The sequence below is a fragment of the Malaclemys terrapin genome, chromosome 7 (assembly GCF_027887155.1).
Source record: "Malaclemys terrapin pileata isolate rMalTer1 chromosome 7, rMalTer1.hap1, whole genome shotgun sequence".
Taxonomy (NCBI): Eukaryota; Metazoa; Chordata; order Testudines; family Emydidae; genus Malaclemys; species Malaclemys terrapin.
Window position 1 is genome coordinate 113,783,810 of NC_071511.1, and position 21,011 is coordinate 113,804,820.

Here is a 21,011-nt window from a genome sequence, read left to right on the forward strand (position 1 = left end):
GTTTACCAAATCGGAAGGACAAAATTTGAAGGAAAATAAATGTGGTTGTGGCATAACTAGTATTTTAATAACAAGAACACTTACAAAAATTACTGACTCTGTGCTTTCACCCATGAAGTTCTGATCAGAAAGTACATGAAATATGCTCTTGCCAGTAACTCATATCTATAGATTTCTACTTTCATTGTCTCTTAATTACTATAGAGAATTTGGGGGAAAGTGTTTCATGATCCCGTTCCAGCTATAACATGTTTATGAAATTATGAAGTTCAAGGAAAAAACGTAATTTTAAAAGGTTAAGAAGTTTGACAACCAGTAGTTCAGAGGGTATTAAGAAGCTCAAAATATTTACATAATTAGGGTTACAAGTAGTATAATTTACAAATATTTGAGCACAGGAAATGTCACTTCCAACTGAACCATTCTTGAGAATGTTTACATTAAAATGCAACACACCAGTGATACATTGTCCCCTCTCCTTGTTAAGAATCTTGGTTCTCTGCCTGTCTAAAATTGATCCTTTCCAGACACTTGGATTTCTGGCTACCTTCTAACAAAGCTGCTTTTCTGTAAAATGTCTCAAAGTAGTATCATTTTGACTTTCAACTAAAAATTCCTCCTTTGGTACAAGAGCAGACCACAGCATTTCAATGATAGAGATTACTAGGTTACTGGATCTCAGCAGAATTGTGGCATGCTATATGCATGGAAAATATAATTGGCAGGCAAACCAAAATGATCATTTTGACTCCAGTTGTTATTTGTTGTAAGCTCCAATACTTGCAAACAAAGAAAAACTTTTAGGCACTGATCCAGCAAAGCACTTAAAGCATGTGCTTAATTTAAGTATGTAAGTAGTCCCATTGACTTCAGTGCTTCAAATTCAGCATGTGCTTAAGTGCTTTGCTAGATCAGTGTCTAATTTATCTTGATTGCATAATTTTAGTTTTGGTTTTACCGGTTACAATACTTCATGCCTGTAAAGTCCTGTTAATTCCTCAGTGTTTCTTTCGAGATTTCTGTAAGGTCCTTACTGTAGCAAGCTCCCATTATAGGCTTCCACAGAGCCAGAATTTTCCTTAGTGAGTTAATGGCAGAATCATGAGTAGAACACAGGTAACCTAACTCAGTCCCTGGGACCACAGCTTCTCTTCGCTAGAAGAGAACAGATGCCATAAGAGTCTTTTTAAAGGCCTGTATTATTATTAAAACTAAAGTCAAACTTCCCATTATATTTATTTATTGCCTCTTATATGTCTGAGCTGAGATGTAAATTGAGATTTTTAAAGCTGCCTGAGGGATTTGAAGGCCAGATTTCCATTAGAAACAATTGGGAATTGGGCATTTAAATCACCTAGGTGGCTTTGGAAATCTCAGCCATAATATGGAGTGGCATGCTGGGGTGCCAATTTAGCTGCAGCTTAAGTATATTCAATCCAGAAAGAGGCATAATGCACCTGTCGATAAAGAAAATAAACAGGACCGTCATTATCTAGCTCCTGAGTACATTTTCTATTAATGGAACTTTCCAGAAATGACTCAGAATGAATTATTGTGAATTCTCTCTCAAAATGATACCGTTCTGCTTCCCTGGACTTATATCTGGTGTGTGGGACTTTAACATTTTGGTTGAACAGTCTTTTCTATTCATTTTGTCTACATCCCAGTGTTGGATTCTTATCTCTTCTATTACCTCAGACATTGGAGTCTTTTGCCTCCTTTAACATGTGACCCAAGATTTTGAAGTTCATCAGATAAGCCCCAAGTGGCAAGGCACAAAAGATAAAATGAAAAATCAGAGCAGATCTTTTGCTACTTGCCATTGCTCATTATTTTCTACTGCCAGGACTGATCAGCTGAGTGGCAGGTCAAATGTGTTGAGCAAAATCTCTCCTAAAAGATGGAGATGGACATCATTCCATTGCCCATCATAACTATTCTTCTTTCAGACCAGTGGGAGTGTCCCCTGAACTGTGCGGTAAATTTATGTACCGCAATCTTTCTCTGCTTGTCAGGGCACTGGTGTGATGAAGAAAAGTTGACTCTACCTTGTGCTCTCTTTCTCTAAACTGCTCACGGAGTGATACTTCAATAAGAACTGAGTTGTCAGTGATCCACTTTTTAAAAGGTCTTTAACTGGAAAAATGCTATAATTCGTTTTATATTTTAATTTGTTTTCCTAGGATCAGTACTGCAATTCAGATAAAATATACAATAGGTAAAACAAAGCATGCTAAATTGAATATACTCTTATATGCAGAGGAATTAGCTCAGCCTGTAGTTAACATAGCCCAAGACTTCTATTACAAGACCCTGTTCTCAGTTGCTTATAACTTTGCCAAATGCTAACCGTTCAGGCTGAAATTTTCCATATCATGTCTGCCTCAAACTGGATTTTAAGCCCAATTCAGCAAAAATAGTTCAGCTGTCTCGGAGGATGAGAGTGAGGGAAAATATGTTGTTTTGCCATGTTAAAAAAAATGTACAACTTTTTGGTTGAAATCTCTAGTGTCCCCATGCTTTGGAGCAGGGACTTGAAAATTCACAGCAGGGGAGGCCTTGATGTCAGGGATATGACTTTTTCTGTCCCCATGAAAATTTGCCCAAATTTGGCAAATTATAAGACTGAAAAGTCTTGGTTTGCACTTGCTCAGTAGAGATGGCTTAGAATTCAGTAGCTAAATCCTCCAAAGATTCCATCTACAGTCCCCTCATAGCCCCTGTGTGTGACTGTATTGCACCTGTGCTGCTGTCCCCATAGAACAGATGCACATGCTTCATCCCAGGCCTGCAGGGGCTGAACAGGACTTCCCTTTAAATTGTTCCTCTAAGTGGCTGGGGGTTGATGTAGTGCCAGGCACAGGAACTGAGAGCAAGAAAACTGTCTCCCTTGTGCTCTCACTGCTCCCTAAAGCTGACCAGCCTGGTCAGACTGTCTAGTCTGGTGCTTGATGGATGAGGGGAAGAAGAAAGGCAGAGAGACAATTGTAGAAGAGAGGCTTAGTCAAAAGCGTTTGCACTCCCTGTATACATAACATTGACACGCAGTGCTGCTGATTCTTCTGAGAGGGAGAGGCCTTCTTTACATAACCATAAAATTACACAGAAAAAAGTAACATTATGGTCACAAAGTCATGCGCTCAAAATTTAGGAAATGCCAGAAATAAGATTGCTTGAGCAACCTCAAATTGGACTCCTTGTGTGTATGCATTATGATTAGGACTGCTTGAAAATTTGCCACTTAAACTGGTTTTTGACTGAAAATTGAGTGTTTAGCTAAACTAAATCCAAAATATTTCTTCTCAAAACCAGAACTACTCAGTTTGGAATTGTCATCTCAGTGCCTCATGGGAGTTGTTTGGGTGTCTTATGCTTCCAATCTCCTCTATGGGCTGTGTTCCCCAGATAGACTATATCTCCCACAATGCACCATGTCCAGAGACTCCCATGATGCACCATGGCAACTCTACAAGAGGGGACACTGCGGTGCATCCTGAGGGAACATAGCTTGGCCAGGGAGCCAAGGCACCTGAAAATACAACTCTTGAGAGGCCCCCCAGCTGCTTGTTTCCCCCCCACCTACCCCCCAAAAAAGTCAAAATTGTCCACAGGGGAAAATACCTTATTTTTCAACCAGCTCTAATTATGATGCAGTCTTTTATTACATGTTTACCCACAGGTTCCCTGCCTGATTCAGTGCACAGGGTATACACTACTCATATATATAGGTAGTTATTCAATATTTCTTTTTATCCTCTTTGGACATACCTTATTTTCCACACACCATCCAAATCTGCACCGAATATAAAACTATTCATTTCCTTGTGGGTAAGGGTACGATTCTGTCATGGAGGTCACAGATTCCGTGACTTTCCGGGACCTACATGACTTCACTGGGGCAGGGCTGGAGCAGCTCTCAGCCCTGGGGCCACCAGAGTAGCAGCTAGGATTGGATCAGCCCCCCTGAAGCTGCTGCAGCAGCTGGCTGGCAGTCAGCCCCAGGGTCACCGAAGCAGTTGGCTGGCAGTCCGATCCAGAGGCACTGGAGCAGTGGCCCCAGGGCTGAAGCACTGGCTGAGGTTGGGTCAGCCACTGCGGCAGGAGCAGCAGTGGGACTGGGGCAGCTGCTGGAGGTCAGCCCCTGGCAGTACTCTGACTGTTAGGTGTCTTCCCCGCCCAAGAGTATTTTTAGTAAAAGTCAGGGACAGGTCGTAGGCTTCCATGAATTTTTGTTTATTGTCCGCAACCTGTCACTGACTTTTACTAAAAATACTCGTGACAGAATCTTAACCTTACTCATAGGCTTTTCTGTGGTGTTTTCACCGTGATATGTGGGTGCTTTAGAAACATTAATGAATTTATATTCACAACCCCCTGGGAGGTAGGGATTTATTATTATGCTCATTTTGCAGATGAGCAACTGAGGCACAGAGAGGAAGACTAACATTGTGTACTCTCATTTTGGATGCCCAAATTGAGATGTTGAGGGTGTTATTTTTGAGAATATTTATCATTTTTATAGCACATTTTGCTTAAAACATGGCTCCCATTAACTTCAATCGCAGCTGTGAGTGCTCAGCTCTTCTGTAAATATGCCCCCTAAGGTTTCAAACAAGGTACCCAGAAAATGAGGAACACACAATCAGTGGCCAGCTGTGAAAAGTTTGTTTTAATTGACTTGTCCAGCATCAAAAAAGAACTCTATGGCAGAGGCAGGGATAGAATCCAATTCTCCATGGTGGCATTTGACTGGATGGGATTTCCTTGATGGGGTCTTGTGGAAATGGTAGTAAATGATCATGTATTTAAAGGCTATATTATAATGCATATTGACAAGGGGGCTGATTTAAGGTTGCCTGGGCAACAACAACTTTGGCATTTCCTAACTTCTGAGTGCTTGGCTTTGCAACCTTAATGTTCTTTTGTAGTGGGTTTTTTCGTATATAATATATATTTCATTTGTTCATTATTTTATTGACTTTCGATGATCTTGATACTGTTGTCCCCTTGTTACTCCTGTGTAGCTCACATTATGGGAGTTATATACCCATCAAGGGAAGGATATAACTATACTGTTGAAAATTTCATGACCATGTGTGAAGACTGTTAAAAGTCTGGAACAAAGTTTTCTTGGATGTGAATAAACATTCACTTTTGGCCTAAAGAGGATTCAGATCCAAGTCTGCGCATGTGAAATTCTTGTGTGTAACCCACTGCCAGATCCAGCTTGCTTACACAATGCACTAATAAGCATATCATTATGAATGTTAATTATCACTAGTTTGAAGCTGGTTCACCTTTTTCATAGGCGATGGGAAGGTGGAGATCCTGGTGTATCCAATCAGAAGACTCCAACTACTATCCTCTTAACGCCAGAAAGAAAGTTTCATAGCTTTGGTTATGCAGCCAGAGATTTCTACCATGACCTGGATCCCAATGAATCCAAACATTGGTTATATTTTGAAAAGTTTAAGATGAAGCTACACACCACTGGTGTAAGTAATAACTGAGCTCTGCTTCGATGGTTTTTATACGTAACTAAACATATTTTTATATTGGCCATGCCGAATTTCTTTAGAAATTATGAGCCAGGCATGGAGCACCAGCATTCGTACTTGTACAAAAAAATTGATTTGTTTATTAAGTAAAACTTGTAATGTAATGCCTACTGCTTTATTTTGCTTCCCTCCGCCAGCAACAAACATTCTTCAACATGTTAATTAATGCCATTCTAAACCTTGGCAGTTGCCTCTCCTAGACCATCCTGTCCTGTCTTGGTTTTTTTGAGTGAAATTCACCCCTTAGTGGAGAGCCTGTCTAAGATCTATGCACCACTGAAGCCCTATTCTGAGGGTGTTAAGAGGAACTTAAGAGCTACATAGCTGTAAGGGCGACCCTCTGCACGGGAGTGAATTCACCTTTAATACTTGGTGGTATATTCCAAAAGGAAGACATGTTACTATTTGACTGCATGCAGTTTCATGGCTGCAATTAATTGCAGGTGAAATTTATGCAAATGAGATATTTAAATATCCACATATCAAGTTCTGCCTACAACAGTTTGTAGCCACAACTGATGGGTACAAAAAACCTGACCTGTAAAAAACAGCAAAATATCACAATCCAGGAAATCCCCGTGGTTGGTTAGACCCTCTCCAAAAAAAACCTAGGAAAAAAACCAAAACAATGTACATCAGTTTTCCTAAGCAGGTGGGTCCCAGCAAGGAAGAATTCCCTACCCTCAAGCAATGGGAAATGAATTTAACATTTACCTCTTATTTTCTTCCTTTAGAATCTCACCATGGAAACAGATCTGACAGCTGCAAACGGGAAAAAAGTCAAAGCACTTGAAATATTTGCTTATGCCCTGCAGTTCTTTAAGGAACAGGCATTAAAGGTAAGGAAAATACTCCCTTTATCCAGCTCTCTATATTTATAACTAGCACAAATGCTGGCCCAACAATTTTAACCGTGCTTCAGCTTCCAGCAGTGTTTGATGTAAACAAAGTGGGGCAGCTGTAGGAAGTCCAGGAAAGTTGGGGACTGTGAAAGGTCCTGGATAGCCGTAAGTGATTTCCTTCCTTACAGAGAGAACAAGAGGATGTATCGGTATCAGCGCAATGCAGAGACTGAATGTTCTCTCAATGGAATGATGCTTTTACACCTATTATTTTCTCATCAAGGAAAATCATCTTGTATTTGGCATTTGCCTGAACAAAATATGATTAAAAATCCGAATACAGGAAACTCAGCGCTTGGCACTATCTGTATATGTAACTCTCCAGAAGTAATACATCTGAGAGCCTCTTTTGGCTCTGTTCATTGTGATTCTCCTGCTGCTGGGGCATTCCATATTCTGTACTCATTTAAAGGCTCTCTCCTGTCTAGGAGATTGTACTCTAACCTCTTAGGGCTATAACTCCTGCTGATCTTTGTTCACACAAAACTCCAGTTGCCTGCAGTGAGTAGTCAAAGCAAGTCAAATGAGCAGGATTTGTCCCCTAATGGAGATGAATTTCCAAAGCTTTACTAGCTTTTAGCTGTATGATTCTTAGTCAGAGTCAAACAGCTAAACCTCTGTGCACCCTTTGGGTGAAATTCACCCCTATACAGATGCTCAAGTCCCCTATTTTGGGAGCATATATGGTGCCTTGACTTTGGTCTGGTTCTCTACATGGGGAAGACTTCACCCAGTTGCGAACAGAAAGCAGATGTTGTTTTTTGTCCCTTATAGAGAATGTTTGTGTATAAAAAATCTCACCAGCATTAGGGAGATACAGTATAGGTAACATCTGTTATAGCTTATTCTAATGTCTTGCCTCCCCTGCATCACTTCTACTTCAAACGTAAGTGCCCACCCTTTATGTTTTTGCTTTTTCTAATAACATGGCTGATGTTTATAGATAAGAAAGATGAAAGTGGTCTGGTTTCTTTGCAATAAAGAAAACAAAATTCCTAACATGAGCCTCACCAATTAGAGAGAGTGGAATTGTATTCTCCCCTAACACATACTGAAAAACTGCAACACTTCACACTTCCTGTAACTTGCTTCCTAGCTGATGGTGAGGAGCTATACAGCATGTATTGTCCTACAAAAGACATTTCTTAGGTAAACAATTCATGCTACTGTAACCTTTTCTTGGGGTGCCCAAGACTGTGAGTTACTTTGTCACTCTCCTGACTCTGCGAGAGAGAGAGAGAGAGTGTTGTTTGTGCTTCACTAGGTGTCAGCTCCCTAACACCACCAGTGTGTTAACCACCCAGACAATCTCTCCCAGGCTCTGCCAGCCCTTTGCCTTATAGATAATAATCGGTGCACCCTAGCCCCTCTGAAAGCATCTTCTGTAGTATCCAGCCCATCACAGAAATGACCAGGTTTGCTGTCCCTAGGGGAACAGTATACCCACAGCTTGACTGGTACAGCTCAGGATCGTGAATTAAGAGCTGAATTCTGGACTCACATAAACCAGTGCAATCTGTACAGGGATTGCTAGGGAAGAATTTGTCCCTAAAGCTCCGTTCAGGCAAGTGTCACTTAAACAGCCTCATTGTTAGATAGTTAACCTACTTTTTTCTTTGAATGGGGTTCATTTATTCTCTTTGATTATTATCTCTCTTCTTTATGGCTGCTGTGAGAGAAGACACCAGCCTGTCCCTACATTTTCAAAGCCATATTTAGGACTCCAACTACTTTGCTTTACTTTGACTCCACATGCAAATGTTAATGAGTCACAGAGCTGAAACCATACACAGCTTGGGGAAATTCCGAGGCAAATGTGCATATTCTGGGGCACCGCACACAGTGACATGTACAGTTTTGCTCCGTTGCATCCTCTGGACTTGAACTGTTGTAAATAAGCAGAGTTCTATGATATGACGTTCTGCATATATGTGTAAAATAAGCAGTATAAATGGACCATTACTTTGCGTGTATAATAATCGGATCAAACAAAGTGTCCTGGTGATATCAGATCTCTGCTTTTTTGCCGCAAGTTTTGAATTGTATTGTAGCTAAGCAAACACAACACCTTGGGGAATTGCATATAGAAAAATGTTTTACATTCTAAAGGAGGTTGTTGTTTACCCTGTTTGGATGGAGATTTAAATAGGACATATAATAATGACATTTTACTTGGAACCTTTCCCAAAACATGTCACAAATATTCCCTAATCTGCAAATGGACTACAAGCTCTTTTAAAAAAAAGAAAAAAAAATGCTACTATTAACTGTTTGCTCAAAAGTAAATTTTTTTCAAGCCATCAACAGTCAAATGTTTTCAGATTTTTAGTAAGAGGAAATTACATTTGACTCTGTTTTTAAAAATTGGATTGATTTAAAGATGGGCAATGTATAAAGCAGCCATTGACAAATTCAGATTGTAAAATACAAGGTTTGTCAGTACTACAGCAAATAATTTGCTGTACATTAATCAGGGTGAAAGTGTGAATTCTTTAAAGTGTCTGCAAAGACCAGACTTTTACCATAAACATACATAAATACGCTGTTATGTTCAGCAAAACCTGAACTCCTCGTTGGAAAAACTAACGCTTCCTGTTCCACGTTAAGAAATGGCACCAAACCTTTCAATGGGCCTCCTGGAGAAGGCATGCTGTAACCCCCAGTGAGCATGGTATGGTGAGCATTCTTGAAATGTCGGCTAGTGATTTAAACATTCTGACTTGTAATATAGACATAACATTAAAGAAATTATGAAAAGGGGAAGTTACCTTCTCCGGAGCCAGCCGAAAACAATATATACTTGTAAAACAGCTGGTGTCAATTTTACATCTGTCTCTGTGTTTTCATTTGGTTTAGGAGCTCAGTGATCAAGCTGGCTCAGAGTCTGAAAACTCTGAAGTAAGATGGGTCATAACAGTCCCTGCTATTTGGAAACAGCCTGCAAAGCAGTTTATGAGACAAGCCGCATACAAGGTAAGACTGTGAAATGAGAGAGAAGGAATAACCCCCTTAAATCTCTAGTAATTAGATTCACTCTAAAACATTTGTTCAGTATCACTAGCAAGATATATTCTGCATAAAAGCAGGCCAGAGAGTTATGAAATGGACTGGGTTAGAAACACTGGAGGGCTGAGCCGCCCAAAAGCAGTATGTATCAAGTGGTATGTTTTCACCCTAGTAGTTGCCTGAGCTATCTATCTAGATTCCTATATTGGCACCCATTATTGCAGCCTCTGATCCTTCAGTCATTCTGTGCCCAGGACTCCCACTGAACTCAGTGAGAGCTCTGCATATGGAACAGATGCAGAACTGAGGCCCAAGAACCAGACAATTTAAATACTAGTCACAGCTTTTTCTTAACTGTCAAAACTGGCATCGTAACTAAAAAAATAAAGTAAGAAGAGGGAGGGCAGAAATCCTCCTCTGTGGAATTATTTCCCCTTTGCCCATATTCTCACAATAGGAATGATCTGGACAGCTTGGAGAGAAAATTAAATGCAGATATGAATTTCACTTCAGAAACAGATTATGTGCATTTAAAATACCCTGAAATCCTTTTAGAAAATTCATACAGTGTCTACCTGTCCTTTTATTTTAGACTCAGTTTGTGTCTTTGCTATGTTAGATGTACATATCCTTCTTTTCGTTAGGATACAGGGGTGTTGGAACAATTTATATAGTGGGGGTGCTGAGAGTCATTGAACCAAACTGTAAACCCTGTATATGATGGAAACCGCTTCAAGCCAGGGGGAGCTGCTGCCCCGTAGTTCCAGCACCTATGTTTGGATCTTCATTTTGTATTTAATTTTTCTGGCCATTAAGAACTACATGTCCCAGTGACAGCATTGCCAGTTTGTAAGAGCGCTAGAGGTACGCACGTAACCCCCCAAAGCATTACAGGGAGGCACCCAAGTTTTTTGGACTCTGTTCTTCCTATCTCTAATGTTGAGCAACATTTTTCTTAACAGTCTTTATTGTGGGATTGCTAATCATAGTGCCAGAAGCAAAACACACTTAAAGTTCTGATGGAAGGACACAGTTATAGGTAAATCCGAAACACTAGAGACCCATCTGTTATCTATGTATGTTGTTGTCTGCCTGCTGTCTGTGTGCATGTGTCCTCATGAAATGGGAGCTATGTAAGAAGGATAGAGTAGCTCTATTGACATTTCTCATTTGTGGCACAGTGGAATGTTGTTGAATAGTGTCTGTGTCTGTGATTGTGTTGTTTTTTTTATCAGCAAGCTTGATACATAGTGAGGACCGATAGGGCTTTAAATGAGGATGTGTGAACAGCTGAAGAAAAATGAAAGGAAATGGAGAAATAATTGAATGTATCCTTAAAACATAAATTGACTCTTTAAACATGGAAATAGAACAACAAAATTCTTCTGCTTTGTAACTGTCTTGCAGTCTTATATATTCCCACTATCAGATCCACCCTGTTGCTCAAACCAATACTTGCAATGTTGTTGTTTTTTTAATAAGCCTTTGCTACTTAATATTGAAACATACAAGTATCTTAAAAATGAGGATTTGCTGCCACAAGAGTAACATGGTGTAGAAATAAGTAGAGGAAAATATGAAGAGGTAACAAATGATCACTTTGTAATTGGAAATACTCTGCACTTTAGTTAGTCTAATATGGTGTGATGGTGGCTCACATCAGTGAGCCCTAGGGGGGAATCTGTCTGAGGGAGCTGGGGCAGGTGGTATAACAGAAGAAGTCTGAATATCTTGGGCAAAGAATAACTATATTCAGTCATTACCTCATAGTATGCAGTTTTGTAAGACAAAGTATTGAAAAGGATTTTGCAGTCTGTGGTAAAGGGCTTTTCTGCCCATCTCAGATGGGTTTCCAAGCAGAAGCTAAATATCCCCTGGAACAGTGGAAAAGGAGTAGAGGATATAACTCTGCTATGCTATGTCCAATATATGTCATAGAGATCCCCCTATTTCCCTGCCTCTGTTTATTCTTTCTTACCCAAAGATTGTGCAGTATAGTGATGTGGTTATACATTAAGGGGACTTATGGGCCCAACACTGCTGCAACTGAAATCAGCAAAAGTTTGCAACTAGCTCAAGGGGAGCAGGGCTAGGCCTGGAGCATGGGAGTAACATAAAATAGGCTTTCTCAGGACTTTGTAAATCTTATGCTATGTATGCCAGAAAGAGGTATTCCTGTTGCAGTACAGTAAAGGCCTCTCTGATGAAAAGATGAAAGCTGTCCAAACTATTTAATAGCATTTATGGTAAATTTCTAGAAGCGCGTTGTGTGTAATTAAATGAGAAATAGTGGCCAAATCTTCTAGCAGTTTGTTGCTGTAATATGTTGCTTTGAGTGGCACTTGTAACCTCTGACTGTGCCCCTTCATACAACTGAAATTCGGGTGCAGTAGCCTGTTTATCAGGAGACTTTAATATTTCTAGTCGGGTGTCTCTTTTTAGTAGGGGCATTCTTCCAGCTCATGTTTCACTACAACTTCTTCAGGCACACTAAAGAAGGAGTGGGAACTGCAGACTGGAATTTCTTTAACATGCCAGTAGAAATAAGGGTTAGGGAACGGGTTGGGGTGTGACAGGAATATGTGAATGCTGAAGCTGTAAAGTAAGGAAGTAAAGCACAGTATGTGAAATATGATCAGTGCAGAGCAAACTAGCCTGCAGATTTATAAACATCAGTTAACTGAGCAGTTATTTAGTGATGTTGTAAACATTGTTTCATTGTAGGTTCTATGAATCTCAATACTGTGTATTCGAGTCTCTCAAAATAGATTTGTAGTTTAATGACAGATAACAGGGAATACAATAAATTACATTCTTAGTTCATATAAATATAGAGAGAGGAAATCTGATCTAAAGGACTAAGCACAGAGCCAGGAATTCCAGTGGGTTAACTCTGGCTCTTTTTTGAATATCATCTCTGCCTCAGTTTCGCCCTTGTGTAGAAAAGGAGTAATAATATTTACCTAACAGACTGGTTTTGAGGCTTAACTAATATTTTTTACAGGCTAGGTTGGTCAGGACCAGAGGGGACAGTCAACCAAATTAAAAGGTGAGAAATGCAAAACTGATAAAAGGCAATCCTGTTTCACATAACGTGATGAGAGTGTGTAACTCTTGTGCAACGGGAAGTCATTGAGGCTAAGAACTTAACAAGATTTCAAAAGGGATTGGACATTTATATGGATATCAAGAATATCCATACTTCTTGTAATTAATTATAACAAATTTTGTGGAAGGGATATTAATCCTTATGCTTCTGGGCTTAAGTCAATATCTAACTATTAGGGATCAGGATGAGACCTAATGTGGGGGACAGATTACTCCATATATGCCTATTGCAGGGTTCTTATACTTCCCTCTGAAGCATTTGGTCAGGCCACTCTCAGAGAGAGATTACAGGACTGGACCTTGGGTCTGATCCAACTGACAATTCCTATGCTCATATGTACATCCCTTTAAAGATGTAAAATGCTGGATAGTTTATCATCAATATTGATATACATATAAAATGTATTGGAAAAAATTGATGATCAGGTTTCCAGCATCAGTAAATGGATTTAAAAGAGCAAAGAAGAAATGGCTTCCTGATTCAATGAGACACTGACATAGAACCATTTGTAGCTATTTTACCAAGCTGAATATTTTGCAACTCTCCAGAGAGATATTCAAAATATGTTCTTTGTAATAAAATAGTGCAACATGCCATTACTTTTTGTGTGTGCTGTTGCCTCAGTTGTTTACATCTGTTCTATTGTCAAACATTTTCCATCAGAAAAGACGTCTGCTTTTTGGAAGGCACTGTTTAAAAAAAAAAAAAAAAAGTCAAAGCAATTAAATACTTAATCTTTTCCCAGAATGTATTGTAGTCTGGGCTTTCCTCTAGGATAGAGAGTGAATATTATGAGAGACAGGAAACCAAAAACAATAGAAATGTAAGGACTTCCTACAGAATTTGGTTATAATTAGTGAAGATTACATCAGCAGAAAGCAAAATCATAACTGGAGAAACAGTATAGCATTAAGGGTCAGTAAAAATGCAATTACCCTCAGCACATTATAGCCCACAACAGAATGAAGCTTTCCAATTCACCAAACTTACCTTCTTGTGTACCACATACACCATATGACCTCATGACACAGTCCTGTTGACCTGCTCTACCTCAGGTCTAACTACCATTCATTTCAGTGGAATCTATGCCTATCTAAAGATTGCAGGCTCAAGCTCCATACATGTGGGAAGAGTGTAATTTATTTTCTTCAGTACTGTTAAAAAACTACAGACAGGATAACATTTGCAAAAGCCCCAAAGTGATTTAGGAGCCTAAGTCCCACTTTCAAAAGGGCCTTTAGGCTAGATTTTCAATTGTATAAGCACCTAAACAGATCCTGTGGTTGGAGTTAGGTGCCCTCCCTGTCAGGATGCTTTGGAAAATACTACTAGGCACCTATCTGCATCTTTAGGTGCCTAAATACCTTTAAAAATCTGGCCCTTAGGAGTCTAGGTCTCATTGAAAGGCTACTGCTGCTGTTTGTATTATTTTGTATTGTATTATTATTTCATTACTTAATTCTCCCTTCATTTTCTAAGAAGCTAGAGAGACTGAGATGCAATGCACAGTGTGGTTCATTTCTATTGAGTGCTGCCATAATAACCTTTTTTTCTTTTAAGTGTAGATCCGGTGTTTAATGCCTAAAGACAAAGATGATGTTTTGAACTTGTGAAGTCCTCATACTGCAGCCAACTGCATTGTAGCAAGCCTTTGATGTAAACTGCGTAGGAAAGGAAATGGATTTAGACATATTAGTGGCTCTAGAGAGACAGAAGACTTTTCTTTAATGGCACTTGTTAACGGAGACAGAATTGTGTTAATGAATTGATTGTCCTGATTATCAGAGGCTCGTGGGGTTATCTTGCTCTGACAATACTTTCACTTTTATGTTTGTGAATTCTTTTTAACATAAGCATTAATGTGTTTATAAAGCGAATTTTGCAACTATGAATAATTAGGGAATTATATTGGTCATGGGGTGAAGATCTGCATAGTGGGAAATGTGCTAACAAACCTCATTTTACACCTCTTAATAACTGCAAATAGGTTTACATGAAATCACCAGGCAATGGACTAGGTGAGAAATTTTATCCAGCTTTGCAAAATTCTACTCATCCACTTGCCTGGGACAAGGTTTGTTTGGTTTGACTTGTTAGAGGCAAGTAAAATGTAAGGCTTTTCATTATGTTCCTGGTAAGAGAGCAGGTGGATATTATTCTGTGCTTAGGAAGTAAATTTGCACAACTTCACAATGTGAATCTGTGTGTAGCCTCCCTGAAATGCATTTGGAATCTCTTCCGTAGTAATTGTCTCACTTCATTGAAGTCCACACTGTACTTTTATGTAGAAAGGCGAGCATCTGTACTTAGAAGTGGAAATGTTAACAGAGAGCTCCAGTGTGGTATAGAAAGGCTTATGAGATAAATGAAAATAGTAGAGCTGATTGAAAAAATCAGAATGTCCGTCCTTCCTGAGGAAAGACCACAGTACCTAATGGGATACCAATCCACAGAGGCTAAAGGGGCAACCAGGCAACCAAACTATAACTTCCACGAGGCACTGCAGCAGCTCAGATGGACACAGATTAATGTCAACCTGGCCCGGAAACATTTCACTTTGGTTCTACAAGGCAAAATGTTTCAGTTTGAACTGACCCCACCCCCAAAATGAAATATTTCAACTTTCCCAACAGAAAATCAATTTTTTTTTTTTTTTTGGCAAAATCAAAATTTCCCACACAAAACTCTTTTCAACCAAGTTTGCATAGGTCTCTTTATAGAACGAGTTTGATCCACAAGAACCTATGATAGAGAAGTAAGGGGAAGCCTGCTGAACACTGTAATGTCCAGAAGGTATGTGAGTAAAGAGAAGCACTTCAGTCTTGGCAGTTGGTGGGCATATACAGTGTGCAGAGAATATTCCTGCAAAAATATAACCTATGACATCGGAGAGCTCAGGAGAGTCTAATAGGCTATAAAGAGTGCTAGGCATAAAAATTCCAGCTGCCGTATGGCTGATGGCTTCCTGCACCCTGTAAAATGTAATATAATGCAGTCCACAATTACTGTAATGCCCCTGTTTGCTATGACTTCATCTACTGCATAAATGCATCCTTCAGCAACCGTCATTTTGGAACTAGCTGCAGCAAAATTACCATAGTGGAAGAATAGAATTTGTGCTAGTGCAGTCCTGTTTCTGCCTGAAGACCTGCCAGCACAGCCCTTCACCTTGGCAAGCATTTCTTCTGCAATGTACACATTAACCTTATCCAGATTGATGTTAAATTTACAGTCGTAATTTTGGAGCAAGGACGGAGATCTGAGGTAGTTCCCACCAGCAATCTAATTCCTATGAGGATACCTTAAAGGCAGCATAAAACAGATGCTTTTGTACTTCTCCAGTGACAATCTTCATTGGCTCCCTGCCAGCAGGGATGGTAAATCATAATCTCAGCACCTGCATAAAGGAGGCAACAGAATCCCCATCTCCCCTGCATGGGGGAGGCTGGTAGCAGCGGGATCTTCACACTCCGCTGCGCCCTGTTTGTTGGCAGCAGACTCTTCACAAACACACCACCAGCAGGGAGCAGACAGCAAGACGGTCACCCTTTCGCGCGCACACAACAGTCAGTAGGCAGCCCCTCGCGTGATGATTGCACTACAATGTCGGCTTGAGGGTGCAAAAAGGGAAGTTCGTGGGGCTCAAGAGAGGGCTTTAGAATCCAGGGGTTCCTGACTTCAGTGAGCACCGCTACAAAATTACTTCATCCTGTTCATACATGGGATTTAGAATGTGCTGTCATGTATACAAGTGAATAAGACGGAGGTGGCAGCCATCAGAAGCAAATCCCAACACAGGCAGCTGGATATTCCGAGTTCCTCTGGCTCCCTCAGGTCCTGCAGCCTGACAGAGTCCACAGGCTCCCCTGGAGCTAGTGGACCTTTGGGCTTCTTGCTTTCCTAAATCATCTCCTACACACCCATAATCCATACATCGATTGCAGCTCCTGTTTTGGCTTCCTGTGAAGTCTGCATTGGCTCATTGTTCCTGCTGATATGCTAGGATCTGCAGGTGGTCTTGTGAGCTTTGGAACTAAGAGGCTTGATGGGGAGCAGGAGTCAAAGGTATGAATGAAAGCTGGGGAGAAGGGGTGAAACTGATGCACAGAGGTTAGGTAGCAAACCAGGAATCAAGCAGAGCAACTTATCTCCACAGCTTTTCCTGCACCCTGTCTTCTTAGCTCTCCTGTGGAACTCCCACTTCCTGTGGTTCTAGTACCTTGTGAGCTCCAAGGCTCTGCAGGGTATCTGGCTCTCTGCCTTCTTGGGCTCTCAGTGCATGTCATAAGCATTTCACTTTTTTGTAAATGAAGTTAGCAAAATTGAGAAGAGGGGGTTGAGAAGGGAGTGTGTGTTGATAATGGACGTGTTTCCAAGAAGCAGTGTTTAGAAACTGAGGAAGTTCAGATTAAAATTAAAGAAACACAAACATTTGGAAGTACAGTAATGCACAGTTAAGGCACCCAGACAACCTGGACTCTTAGCTCTGTCACAATAACTGGAGGAAAAACAAACTTAGACAATCTAACAATCATAACAGAGAAATTTGTCTCAATGAGACAACTTAGCCATCTAGAACAAACTGGTTTATCTAATCAGCTACCAAAGATACTTGGATTTCCTGACCCTGAAGTGGTTGTGCCACCCGCAGGCTCCTTTACAACCTCACCTAGTTGATTGTTCCAAGCTCATGCTGAAGGCAAACTGCATTCCTTGTTGAGATTCTAGGTGCCACCAATTATACACCAGGGACGAAGGTACATTTTTCGTCTTGTTTAACTGAATGCCCCAATTTCTGAACAGCCACTGGTAATAAGCCCCATTACAGGCTGTACTTTCTGCACCCATAATGGGACTTGCTTATTAACAGATTAGTAGATTGAAGTGAAATATCAAATAGATTACACTTTATTGGAAATAAATGGCTAAAGAATATAAGCAGGCACATGTATAATAAGAGCCCAGCTTGAGATGCCTTCTACCTGATCTTCAGAGGTGTCAAGCACCCACAATTCCAACTGACTTCAGTTGGTGGGCCAATGTACATCACTTCTATAAACCAGTCCCTGTATGTCTCAAGATGGGTACTCAGAAACAGAGGCTTCCCAAATTACTGGACCCTCTTGCAAATTTAGGCCTGAGTGATGTGCAAAGAGATCACGGAGGAAGTTTGTAGCACAGCCAAGAATAGAGGAATCAAATCCAGATCTCCTGACTTGCAGTCTCAGGCTTTACCCACAAAACCATCTTTATTCTTTAAACAGAAAATTATTTTACTAGAAAGGGGAAATTTTCCCCAATGCGTCGTTGCAGTTAGATGAAAGTTTTTCATGCAGGTTGAATTCTTGTTTTAAACTCCGCTTGTGATGAGATGCCAGTGCAATGTTCGGATTGATGGTGTACTCAGTGAAAATACTTGGTATTTGCATCCATGTTGAATTAAATTGATATTTTCTATGTTAATTCACTTGTTAAAATATCTGATTACTGCTAATAGTGCAAGAACATTCTAGACTTCTTAAAACTGCTACATTTTTTTACCCGCTCAGATTAAATAATCAGCTAGTGTGAGGAAAATTTCCCTTCAAAATCAGAAAGATCAAGTAGAAATGCTAACTGAAAAGATTATTGAACTCTTTAAATAGTCTTGAGCACTTGAATAACTTCAGCCTTTTCACAGTGAGTCTGACGTTGCTGTCATGGTGTCAGATGTGATTTGCTCCTTCTCACTGATACACCAAGGCAGGCTCGTGACACAACAGTCACAAAGGGGAGAGATTAAGGACTTCGTGTGGATTTGGCCAGTGGGAAAAGAACTGGATAGTGACAGATTCCTTATCAGCTTTTTATAAAGTGTTTTGGTCCTTTTCCTTCACCAATAATATAGTCTGCACAGACTTAGGGTCCATTCCACAACCCTTACTTTCAGTAAATTATATTAGTCAATACTCGCAAGCATAAGTACTACCCAATATGAGTAAGGATCATCAGAGTGTACCCTAAGTAATTCTGAAGACTCCTTTGTAAATAAACCATAGTGGGAATAGTTTATACTTTGATTGCTCCTTTCATCTCAGGATCTCAAAGGTGTTAAAATTAGTTAAGTGTCAAGACAACCTTGTGAGGGCAGCTGTGTTGCTCTGTACATGTTCCAAATGGAGATGATTGAGGCATAGAGAGGCTACCTTCCTCCTCAGTGTGGCACAGTAGGGAATGAAAAGAAGTCCTAATTCCCAGATCCACACTAAACAGCAGTCAGCACTGCGTTCCAGAAGCTGTCTTGTACATCTGTCATCCTTGTATTATTATGTCATAGAGAGAGCTTTCTGGGGCAAGGAACCTGTCTTGCTATCTTTGTAAAGTCTTGCAACACTAAGTGGCAAGACAAGACTCAGAACAATAGTTCAGGAAAAGGAGGGCAAAGAGACCTTATTGGAGAGGAGGAGAAGTTAGGAAATGGTCCTGTTAGAAATGGGCTTGAAGGAGAAGAGAGAGGATATTTGGAGAAGTTGGAAGTATTTGGCATTTAGGGGACAGCATGTTAGAAAAGGCACACAGCCAGGAATGGCTAGTTAATCTGCAGCAGATGGTAGCACTCCCTCCCCTCACACTCCTCTGGCATGTCCGCTACACCAGTATCAGGAGTGGAGGTGGCACTTCTATGCCAACTAAGGACCCCTCACACTGGGGGAATCCTCAGCTGGCAAGTTCCAGCCAGTTTCTGTCCCCTTTGCTCCACCAGAGCAGCACAAGGAGATGATAGAGGTCAGAGGATCTGACAGCAATAGACTGAAAGGATTGGGAGAAGCCTAGGAAGCAAGAGAGTGAAAGTAGGAAGAAGTGAAAGCAGACATGTAGGTTTGTGATGGATTTGTTCCAGGGGTTTGGAGTGGAAGGGGAGGAGGGAGGTAGAGGCAAGTGATACTAAGGGAAAGTTTATTCAAGAAAGGGCACATGCCCTATGCTTTCAAATGGTACTGTCATGCACTATGAAAATATGGGCTACAGTATTGGCCTATTGGCTAGATAAAGGCACTAGATGTAGAATAATAACTGCCGAAATGCCATTAGTGAATGAGAGAACCCTTAGATAGATGCTTGACGTGGATTGTTAATGTTCCAAACCATACCGTCTGGACCAAATGGGATTTATCATCAGTATAAATTCATACGATTATACTGAGCATCTGGTCAGCATGGCATAAAGTCAGTACTACAAGAAAAATCAGTCCCCAATAATTTGAGCAGATGCCAAAGAGTGGGAGTTTGTGCATTCAGTTCCTGACAGTTTTAAGCAAGTTCTAACTTCTGAAATTGTATTGGTACTTCATCTGCTTCTGCTAAAGCTCAGGTCCTAGCAAACGCAATATTGTCCTTTCCCCGTCTTTCTTTTACTAATACCACCTTGATATCTAGTTGGCAGCCAGTATCAAGCAGAGTGCCCCAGAGGTCAGTCCTGGGGCCAGTTTTGTTCAACATCTTTATTAATGATCTGGATGATGGGATTAATTGCACCCTCAGCAAGTTCGCAGATGACACTAAGCTGGGGGGAGAGGTAGATAGGGTCCAGAGTGACCTAGACAAATTGGAGGAAATCTGATGAGGTTCAACAAGGACAAGTGCAGAGTTCTGCACTTAGGGAGGAAAAATCCCATGCACCGCTACAGGCTGGGGACTGACTGGCTAAGCAACAGTTGTGCAGAAAAGAACCTGGGGATCACAGTGGACGAGAAGTTGGATATGAGTCAGCAGTGTGCCCTTGTTGCCAAGAAGGCCAACGGCACATTGGGCTGTATTAGTAGGAGCATTGCCAGAAGATCAAGGGAAGTGATTATTCCCCTCTATTCGGCACTGGTGAGGCCACACCTGGAGTATTGCATCCAGTTTTGGTCCCCCCACTACAGAAGGGATGTGGACAAATTGGAGAGAGTCCAGCAGAGGGCAACGAAAATGATAAGGGGGCTGGGGCACATGACTTACAAGGAGAAGCTGAGGGAACTGGGCTTATTTAGTCTGCAGAAGAGAAGAGTGAGGGGGGATTTGATAGCAGTCTTCAACTATCTGAAGGTGGGTTCCAAAGAGGATGGAGCTAGGCTGTTCTCAGTGGTGGCAGATGATGGAACAAGAAGCAATGGTCTCAAGTTGCAGTGGTGGAGGTCTAGGTTGGATATTAGGAAACACTATTTTACTAGGAGGGTGGAGAAGCACTGGAATGGGTTACCTAGGGAGGTGGTGGAATCTCCATCTTTAGAGGTATTTAAGGCCCGGCTTGACAAAGCCTTGGCTGGGATGATTTAGTTGGTGTTGGTCCTGCTTTAAGCAGGGGATTGGACTAGATGACCTCCTGAGGTCTCTTCCAACCTTAATCTTCTATGATTCTATGTCTACATTACCACTCGTGTCAACAAAATTTATGTTGCTCAGGGGTGTGCCGCT

At 40.8% G+C, this 21,011-nt stretch overlaps 1 protein-coding gene across 1 annotated transcript in view; it reads left to right on the plus strand.

Moving 5' to 3' along the window:
• The window catches only part of HSPA12A (heat shock protein family A (Hsp70) member 12A), a 77,955-nt gene that overhangs the window by 30,969 nt on the left and 25,975 nt on the right, over positions 1-21,011 (plus strand). Inside the window, exons 4-6 of the mRNA XM_054036121.1 lie at positions 5,309-5,495; positions 6,293-6,397; positions 9,317-9,433. Coding sequence (XP_053892096.1) covers positions 5,309-5,495; positions 6,293-6,397; positions 9,317-9,433 — 409 coding nt within the window. The remainder of the gene's footprint in view (positions 1-5,308; positions 5,496-6,292; positions 6,398-9,316; positions 9,434-21,011) is intronic.